This window comes from Alligator sinensis, unplaced genomic scaffold (assembly GCF_000455745.1).
Source record: "Alligator sinensis unplaced genomic scaffold, ASM45574v1 scaffold628_2, whole genome shotgun sequence".
NCBI classification, from domain to species: domain Eukaryota; kingdom Metazoa; phylum Chordata; order Crocodylia; family Alligatoridae; genus Alligator; species Alligator sinensis.
In genome coordinates, this window is record NW_005841833.1 from 3,844,724 (window position 1) to 3,854,390 (window position 9,667).

The 9,667-nt window shown below is 60.9% G+C and overlaps 1 protein-coding gene across 6 annotated transcripts in view; it reads right to left on the reverse strand.

Annotated features, from left to right (window-relative positions):
• Positions 1 to 1,784: 1,784 nt before the first annotated feature.
• ACAD10 (acyl-CoA dehydrogenase family member 10) overlaps positions 1,785 to 9,667 on the reverse strand; it is a 17,859-nt gene continuing 9,976 nt past the window's right edge. For 2 of the 6 annotated variants that reach the window (XM_025198810.1, XM_025198806.1), the window contains exons 11-20: positions 9,192 to 9,365; positions 8,036 to 8,415; positions 7,424 to 7,564; positions 6,958 to 7,095; positions 6,409 to 6,499; positions 5,346 to 5,504; positions 4,058 to 4,230; positions 3,213 to 3,356; positions 2,765 to 2,842; positions 1,800 to 2,337 (exon numbers count right to left, since the gene is read on the reverse strand). In XM_025198810.1, the coding sequence (XP_025054595.1) occupies positions 2,200 to 2,337; positions 2,765 to 2,842; positions 3,213 to 3,356; positions 4,058 to 4,230; positions 5,346 to 5,504; positions 6,409 to 6,499; positions 6,958 to 7,095; positions 7,424 to 7,564; positions 8,036 to 8,415; positions 9,192 to 9,365 (1,616 nt within the window). In that variant the 3' untranslated portion in view covers positions 1,800 to 2,199. Of the gene's footprint in view, positions 2,338 to 2,764; positions 2,843 to 3,212; positions 3,357 to 4,057; positions 4,231 to 4,624; positions 4,694 to 5,345; positions 5,505 to 6,408; positions 6,500 to 6,957; positions 7,096 to 7,423; positions 7,565 to 8,035; positions 8,416 to 9,191; positions 9,366 to 9,667 lie in introns of those variants that run through there. The other 4 variants (XM_025198820.1, XM_025198815.1, XM_025198826.1 and 1 more) reach the window with 4 other exon arrangements.

Sequence of the window (9,667 nt, forward strand, 5' to 3'; positions counted from 1 at the left end):
CGCGGCGAGCAACATGGTGCGGGCAGGGCCGGGATCGGGGCCGGGATCTTCCCTCTTCCCCCCGCTTCCCTCCCTGCGCGCCGGGGCGGGGCGGGGCGGGGCGGTGTCTGCCCGGCCCGGGGCCCTCCCCTCCGGCCGCGGCTGCTCTGGGGGCTCCGGGCTCCCCGGGAGAGAGCCGTACACCCTGCGTAGACTCCACGCACCCCTGGGGCACCCTTGCCTCCCCTGGATAGACTCCATGCACCCCGGGTGCACTCCTGTCTCCCCGGGGGAGACTCCTGGCACCCTGGAGAGACTCCATGCACCCCTGGGGACACCCTTATTTCCCCTGGAGAGATTCCATGCACCCCTGGGTGCACTCCTGTCTCCCCTGGGGAGACTCCTGCACCTCTGGGGACACCCTTGTCTCGACTAGGGAGACTCCATGCACCCTGGATAGACTCCAGACACCCCTTGGCAAATGCCAGCTCTTAGTTTCTTCTGGTCCCTGAGCAGGGAAATAAAAGACCAAAGTCCCTGAAGAGGGGGGCAGGGAGGGAGCAGCAGTCTGCAAAGAACCAGAGCTCTAGCCTCGCCCCATGGATCCCTGCTTGGGTTGTCTGGGGGCCGGTGTTTGCACAGCTGGCACCTGGAGAGGATGCGCAGGATCCCGGGTGCAGCCCAAAGCCAACAGGGCTCTGGGGGTGGTTGTTGCCTGGAATCCTGTCCCTGGGTCGTTCGCTGGACACCGACCAGCGCCGCAGAGCGAAATGGGGGGAAAGAAAGGCCACTCGCAGGGTTAGAGCCCAGCGCAGCAGGGCCCAGGGTGGGTTTGCATCTGCCTGGTGCACTGAAAGCGGCTCCTGCTGTCAAACCCTCAGGTTTTTGGCAGCTGGAGCACGTCTGGGGGCAGAGCATGCAGGGCAGCCATGTAACAGGCTGGCAGGTACCCAGGAACAAATGGATTAACTGCCTAAGGGGAATGAACTGGTGGTCCCTAGGCATTGTCCAGCTGTATCCCTGGCCCCAGTACAGTCATGCCCAGCGCCCCCAGAGCCTGGCTTCATCAGCCCATCTCAGGGCGCTTGACACAGCCAGCAAGCACCATCGTTGCTATTGCCCCGGAGCGGCACGCACAGCCCAGCTGCAGCAAGGGGCCGTGTTCTGGGCTCAGAGCTGCTGGTGTGAGCGGATGAAGTCAGGGAGCTGGGCTGCGCTCCCGCTGGTGTAAATGAGGCTGATTGTGCCATCGACCCCCCCAGCTCCCTGACCCCCCCAGTGTGACTGGCCCCGGGCCTCTGCTCCTGGCACACCCAGCACATGCTGGGGCTCATCCCCACTCCCAGGCCCCTGCATGACTGTGAGAGGGAGCAGGACATCCCTGTTCTGACTGCTGGAGCCTGCAGAACGCAGGGATTCGACACCTACAGAGCCAGGGACGACCGTGTGTGGCTGGGAACACGCAGGGCAGGGACAGCCTGCAATGACGCCTCCCCCCCAGCTCCACAGCAGCAGGACTAGGGCACAGGTACACCCCCATCCTCACAAAGGTGAAGGCAGGGCAAGGTGGCACCTCAGAGACCAACTGGTTCAGAGAAGCATAAGCTTTGATAGCAACAGCTGATACCACCCTGCCCTGCCTTCTGCCCACTGCAGACTGCCCCGGCTAAGCGCTGCCACCCTCATGGGTGAAGGGGAAGCCGTGCTAGGGCTGTGGGAGATGCCTCCCTTGCTCCCCAGCCGATGGGTCCTGGTGGGAGAGAAAGGGGCAGTGCAGCAGAGAGGGCACCCAGCCACGGCAGGGTAGGGCCCCAGCTCCGCACCAACCAAGAGAGCCTGCTGCTTTCTGTACTGGTTTAATGTGTGCCAAAAGATCGGCCCAAAGCACCCTGAAGTGAAGAGAGTCTTTCCAATGATTCTGGCAGGATGGAGACCCCCCTGGAACGGCTGCTGGTGTGACAGGGGGCACCGCTTCTCCATCTCTGAGGGCTGAACGCTTGCTGGCCCTGGACGTGGGGGAGGAGGGCAGAGCTGTGCAGGGCCCAGTGCACCCAGCCAGCCTTGCCCAGCTTGCAGACACCCCCAATATGCTCCTTCTGCCTAGAGGCACCAAGCACCAGCAAGCACACCACTACAGACAGGCATGCCTGCGCCCATCATAGCAAGCCCCTCGTGTCCTGCGTCCCCGGGCTGTCGCAGGGAAACACCTCGCCCACACGCTCATGGCGCCTGCAGCTCCAGTTTAGCGACTGTCGTCCTGTGAACCTCGTCGGGCCCATCTGCAAGGCGCAGGGCTCGGGCCCAGGCGAAGAACTGGGCTAGTGGGTAGTCGCTGCTGAGGCCAGCTGCTCCGAAGGCCTGCAAGAAACCGGCAGGAAGGTGGGATGTCAGGACCAAGCTGACAGGACCTGATGGCAATAGCAGTCAGAGAGGGGTGGCCAGTGGCATGGGGGAAGCGGGATGGCAAATGCTATCGGCCCGGCGAGTCTGGGTGCCAGCACGAGGCTCCCAGCAGCAGAAGGTTCTGGCCTGGAGGCTGCAGATCCCAGACTGGGGCAGCGCAGGGGAAGGCAGGGCGCATGGACGTGTCTTGGTCCTGGCTCAGCGGGAGAGATCTGGCACTGCCTCCCCAGGCCCCAGAGCCAGCAGACGGTGAAGAAGAGACAGGACATGTCTGCGAGCTGAGGAGCCGGACCCATGGCGCTCCAACCAGCTGCCCGCTTTACCCGGGCCGAGCCCTTAGCTGGGGAGGGGCTGAATGAGGAGCACGTGCCCCTCTGCTCACCTGGATGGCACGGTCAGTGACACGCAGAGCCATGGCCGGAGCCACCAGCTTGATCATGGCAATGTCCAGAGCAGCTGCCTGTGCACAGCCAGGAGAAAGCCCATTACTCCCCTCAGCCTGGCCTGCAGCCCTCTGCTGCCCAGTGCTGGACTCCCCGCACCCACCTCTGGCTAGACCGCCTGCCCCGGGCTATCCTAGTCCCAGCCCTTGTCTGAGCCCAGATGGGCTGCACTGTATCAGCACTGCCATCGCGGCAGCACAGGGAGCGGACCCCCTGGCACATTAGCAGGGAGCCTCCACTATGGTTCTGCTCAGGCCTCCAACAAGGAAAGCCATGGCCACAAGACTCGCTGGGCCAGCTCCTCCCTGCAGATGGGACACCGCAACGGGCCAGGCCGTTCCTTCAGGAAAGCCACCACCACCCACCTTGTCAGCCACCGCCACCCACCTTGTTGCCAACGGTGTCCATGAGAAGAGCAGCCTTCAGGACCAGAAGCCGGGCCTGCTCGATCTCAGCTCGGGACGTGGCAACGTCCGCCAGGATTGTGCCCTGCTCTGCCAAGGGCTTCCCAAAAGCCATGCGGGACTTCACCTGTAATAGGCACACAGGACTGAGGTCCACCCTGAGCGCGAGGAGCCCTGGTCACTGCGCAAGACCGGACAGAGCAGAGCGGCTGCTGACAGGGCCTGGTGCAGCCCCCACTAGAGCCCAGCCACCTCTGGGTTGGGAACGGGGGAAAGGAGCCTCCATCCAAGTGCCAGGGGCTTTGGTTACCATCTAAGCCATGTGCCCCTGGTCAGCAGCAGCAGGATAGTTTCCAGCCTTCCCTACATCTCTCCTCAGCCCTGCAGTGGAGGCGTCTGGTGCAAAGGAGGGACTGCCCGATGGAGATGCTGAGTGGAGAGCAGGGCTCGGGTACCCACCCTGGTGCTGGTGCCAACAGCAGGATGGGCTTAACTGGCCTAAAGCATAAGGAGCATGGGGTGATGCTACAGCAGCTTCCATCTGGGGGCACCTGGGGATGGACCAACACGTGGAGGTGGTGGGGAATGAGAAGGGTTACTCCCTGGCGAGGAACAGGGAAGAAGCTGTGCAAGGGGCTTTGTCAGGGTGCACAAGCAGCTGTTCCACCTCAGGAGGGCAGATCACAGAGAAGTGAGGATGCTCTGCGACACTCCCCGCATGCACCAGAGCACAGACCTGCCCACACTGGGACGCGGGAAGGCTGCGCTCCCACTGCTGCTGCGGAAGGGACCGGGCACGGGCAGAGGGACGGTGCCGGCGACACTCACGCGTTCCTTCATGAGAGCCAGCGCCCTCTCAGCAAAGCCGATCAGCCGCATGCAGTGGTGGATCCGTCCAGGCCCCAGTCTCCCCTGGGCAATTTCGAAGCCTCGGCCAGGTCCCAGCAGCATATTCGCCTTTGGCACGCGCACGTTTTCAAATAAGATCTCCCCATGGCCAGCTGCAGGGACGGGCACAGAGCAGGAGAAGCTGGGGGGGCCGCCTGCTACCAGGCTTGGGATTTCCTCCTTATGCTTCCTCTCTGCCTGCCCCACGCAAGATGGGGGGTGGGTGCCACGGCTTGCATCTCATGCGGCTCATTTGAAGTCCAAAGGGAAAACTCCCACCTGGCTTCACTGGGTTTTGAACTGGGCCTAAAGCAGGAGCCCCTGAAGGCCTGACATTGCCAGCAGCAGGGAGCCAGCGAGTAATGCTGCCCTCTCTGGTGAGCTCATAAACAGGGGGAACAACTGGGTTTTTCTAGCGCTTGAACAAAGATTAAAGCCCAAGGCAAAGGTCCAGGAGGGGCCTCCCAGGTCTGCTACCTGCTCCTGCCACCTGCCCCAGCCACTCACCTGATCTGCATGCAGCGATTGCGAACAAAGAGTGTCAAATGCTGAGGTTGTTTTTCCTGTGGTTTCTCCCTGACAGGGGCAGGAAACATTACCTAAGGGCTCAAGAGCTGAGCAAACAGCGGGTAGGATTTCTGTGGGGGCTAAGCAGCGGTTCGGTAACAAAACACCGTCTACTTGTGTCACTGACACCCCACAGTAACAGAAGCGAGGGCCTGGTGTTTGCTTTAGAAGGAAGCAGCAGGATAATACGCTGGGGGCAGGATTATCCTGCCACTCCCGCCCTGCACAATACGCTTGGGAGATGAGTCCTGTCACGCAAAGGCACAGAGAAGTCACGCGATTTGCCCACGTGGAGTCAGCGGCCAAGCTGGGGAGAGGACCCCAGAGTCCTGTACATACTAGGGAGAAGGGAGGGGTGTGTGACTGCAGGCTGGAGCTGGGGTCTTTGCTGGCCTGGACTTCAGCTTCCTCCTCAACATCATAGGGGAAAATTAGGCCCAGCTCCTAGGGGAGCTGTGAGGCTGCAAACCCAGGGATGCCCAGGATAAAGGTGGCTATCACAGGCATCACAGCATGTACCCTGGCAAAACCAGAGCCCACCTCTGTCGGCTGTGCAGGGGACTGCATGATGCTCACACCCCAGGGGTTTCTGCAGGTGCCTGTGGTGGCCCGGGCAGAGCAGGAGTGGAGGACTAGGATGCGCTCGGACTCCCTGCCTCACCTGGGGGGTCGTCCAGGCCATACACGCTGAGAGGCCGGGTGACAGTGACGCCTGGGGTGTCCATGGGAACCAAGAGCATGGACTGCTGCTTGTGGCGCGGGGCGCCGGGATTCGTCTTTCCCATAAACACGCAGAGCCGGCAGCGAGGGTCCAGTGCTCCTGCCGGAGGGAGAGAAAGCACGAGCCCACCTGAAAGGTGCTGAAAACTTTAGAAGCCAAATCAAGCCTAGGGAGCTCCAGCCTTTTTATGGGAGGACTGCTGGGGCTGAATTGGGTGCCCCAGGGTCACATCCTGCCTTGGCTCGTCAGCTAAGCACGCGGACCCAGCCAGGCTGGCCACAGCTAACTCAAGACATGGTTACTGTTCTGGGTGTTTGAGGAGTTTCAGGCAAGTGGGGAGGAGGTGGGAGCAGAGGGGCTCTGAAGAGTCCTTTCCCCGATATGGGGAAGCTGGTGAGAAGCCACACACTGAACAGTCCTCCCGAGGCCCAGAGACACAGTCCAGTCTCCGAGACCTGTCCAGACCCAGGCTGCTCTGCTCTGACTGCCAGAGGTGTTCACCAGCGCTGGCTGCGTCTCCTGTGAACTTGCCTGAGACCACCTGGCTCCCAGCCACGCCAAGCCCCTTGTGGACAGCAACCACTTGTGGTCCCTGCTGCCGTGGGCAGGGCCAGCACTGCTGCCTAGCAGAGAAAGCTCCGCAGGCCACATGCAGCTCCCCGTATTGTTTCGGTTGGGTCCCTCCACAAAGGCTTTCCTTCCTCCAGACCAGCAGGAAGCTGTGGGTTGCAGTGTGGGTGCTTCTTGGACAGGTCCCTACCTCAAGCAGCTTGCAGCAGCCACGAATTTACCCAAAGCAGAACAAGGCCGTTGTAACTCTGCAGCTGGGTTTAGCAGAGCATGTGCAGAGACCACATGCTGGGCCTGCCGCAATGAGGCCAGAGGGCGATCAAGGTGCAGGGCAAACCTAGTGGGGGCCTGCGTCTCAGCAGCTATCAGGCCAGCTTCATGCAATCAGGGGAGCCCCCAACCTGGGGAGGAAACCACGGGCCTCGAAGCAAACCTGAAATCCACCACTTGTGCCCGTTGAGAACGTAGAAACCCTCTTCTTCCACAATGGAGGACTCGATGTTGGTGGCATCGGACGAAGCAACCTAAGCAAAAACGTGGCGAGTTCGGACATGCACCGGCATCCTGCTCCAGGCCACGAGCTGCAGGAAGCCCTTTCCCACCCTCGCAGAGCTCTGTGTTGCGGAGGCACCTGAAGGGCTGGAAGCCTCAGACCCAGCAAAGGAAGGAAGCGAATTTGCCTTGGAAGGGAATTGAGCCTCAGCAAATGAAAGTCCCTTCACTCTGAATGGGGCTGTCCACTTGGCGGGGGCGGGGGCTGTAATTCAGTTTAACTAGCCCATTTCCCATGGTCACCTCCAGTTAATCTGGATTAAACTTTCCTGAGCGTACCTATGTGGACAAGGCAGGCACAGAGCTCTTGCAGTCCCCCAGCCACTGCTGAAACTGCTTGCCGGGAGGCCACGACAGCCATCGATGGCCAGGGTGGGACCAGCCCCTGCCTGAACAGAGGGGCTTCCCCCCATCCTGCTGCAGCACTGACCTGTGGCTCCGTCATAGCAAAGCAGGAGCGGATCTCCCCATCCAGCAGAGGCTGCAGCCAGCGCTCCTTCTGCTCCTCTGTCCCATATCGCAGCAGCACCTCCATGTTCCCGGTGTCAGGGGCTGAGCAGTTGAATATCTGCAGGGGAAAAGCCCAGCACTGGGGTCACATGTATGGGAACAGGAGCCTGCAGATCCACCCCGAAGCCCCCAGCTGCCTGCAACTCCTGGACCGCCCCATCCAAGCACCAGGAGCTGCTGCCAGTTGGGCAGCAGGAGACTGATGCAGGCTCCAACCAGACTGAACTTCCAGCCAGGAAACCGGGCAGCCCCCAGGCCAGCACAGGCCCCTCCAAGCAGCATGCATGTTCTTAGCCAGGAGGCTGGGAGGACTCCTTGCTGGAGACACCAACCAGGAGTCCCTCAGCCAGGCCGAGGGCTAGGGACTCCCTGCTCAAGGCAGGTACCTCAGGTGCGTGCAGAGACATCCCCATGAGCTCGCACAAGTGGGCGTACTCCAGGTTGGTCAGGCCTGCTCCATATCTCACTTCTGGGTCAGTCTCCAGGGGTAAGAACAGGTTCCACAGCCCTTCGGACTTGGCCTTTCCCTGAAAAGAATAAATCAGGGTGACACGAGGCACGGTTCCCCTCCGGACCCCCTGGCCCTTCAGAACATCATCCGAGCAGGAAGGGAGGGTGTGCTTTGGGCACGGGCAGAGCTCAGGGCCGAATGCTGCCCTTCCCATTCATCGGGAGACAAGCATCACACAAAGCAGCAGGGCCATGAATGGGGCTCATCCTGCCGCCAGCCCACAGAAGCCTTCATGCCTGGACTTGGCCTGGGATCAGGGTCAAGCTGGGTCCTTTCTGTCACAACAAAGACCCTGCCACCAGAGTGCAGCTGATGGGGAGAACCCAGCTCCCAGCTCCCCCTCTGTTAGCTGCACAACCAAGATCTGGTCAGGACACAGGGCAGCGTTGGCTCAGAGATGGCTTGGGGGAAGACACAGGCAGCGAGCACGGCATCCTGGAGAGCTGTACTTTGAGGAGTCGCTGCTCAAAGCTGGAGCATCACTGACCTTCAGTTCTTCCACGAGAGGGTGCAGGGTCCACCTTGTCTGCGACACCTGGTGGTCCCTCAGGGCCTGCTCGGCAGGATAGACATGGGCATCCATGAATCTCCTCAGCCTGCGATAAAGATCCTGTGCCCTGCCAGAAAGGCCCTCGGGAGAGAGAATCAGATGGGCCGGAGCCGAAGAGGAATGGGGCACGGTGACATAGCTCCTCCTGGGGAATGGCCCCTGCCAGGCCCAGGTGCTGTAAGGCCTCCCCGACGGCGTCATAGGCGGCATGGCTTTAAACACCCGGAACCCTTCCTTCGTGGCGAAATCCCACGCAAGGTCGGCCATGGACTCGGCCTGCTTCCCACCACTCTCTGCCGTGGCTGAGCTTGCCTGCCCTGTGTGAAGCAAGCAAAAGCATTGTCCTCTGCTCAGAGATCCACAGTGCAGACCAAGGCAGCGGCGCCCAGACCAGAACCAGCCCTACAGAGTCCAAAAGGGACAAGACAAGAATACCGCCTTCCCTCAGACAAAACACCAGGCCCCTGGGCCTCCTGACTAGCTCCCACCAGCTCCCCGCAGGGACAAGGCCCAAGCAGCCCAGGGAACAACCCAGGAGAACCAAGATCCTTGAGGTTTAGCAATGTGCACAGTTCCTGCTCCACTGACAAATCACACCCTTTGCAAGGGCAGCTCCCTACTGCTGGGGGTCACCCCACAGGAGATGCTGCTGGGAGGGATAATGTCCCTGCCTCCCCGTCTCACCTACGGGCCAACCGTGCTGCCTAAACTGAGTCCCCCCATTTGAGTGTGGTCTCCCTCCGACTGGGGAGAGTCTGGCCAAGGCCAGGAGGGCAAACCCCTGCTCCCATGACAGGGGTCCATGCAAAGCAGTCAGCATCTGGTTTGTATTCCAGGCGCCAGGCCGGGCTCAGCCTGAGCAAAAACCTATCCCCACATGACTCTCTCAGCAGCAAGGCTCCCAGAGGGAGATGGTGGAAAGGAGGGACTAGAATCCAGCCCTCTACTCCTGCTCTGGACCTGAGTTTGCCTCTCAAGCCTCCTGCCTTTGTCTCCAGATGCCAGAGCTGCTCGAAGTTTGGCATGGTGCCCTCTCGTGGCAAAACCCCGCTGCACAAGCTACCGTGCTGATGCCGGAGCTCAGCGGCCTCACCAGTGAGCGAGCGCTTGTAGACGCCCTGCAGGATGGCAGCCACTCTGAAGAAGGAGAAGGCCATGTAGAAGTTCCAGCCCTCGATGGGCGGGATGCCCATGTGGCCACAGTACGTATGGAAGTGCTCCTCTGCCGTGGGGATTCCCAAGTGTGTCAAATCGCAGTTGCCTAGACCTGAAACAGGAATAGGGTGGCACCATGACTCGGCCACGGAGCGGAGCTGTAAGGCGAGGCTTCTGCTCTAGAATCCCAAAATTTGGGGCATTTTCCTCCCTTGAAGGGTAGAAAACCACACACCAGAGGCCCAGACCAGCTCTAGGGAGTCGGCTTATGCCTATGCTGCTAACAGCACATTCAGAAGGGGCTGGACAAGTCTCTCCAGGGACCTGGAACAGAGAGAGAGCGGGGGATGAGAAGGACGAGTCCTTTCCCCCATTTCCAGCCAGGTGCTGCGGACACCAGCCTGTCCATTCCTG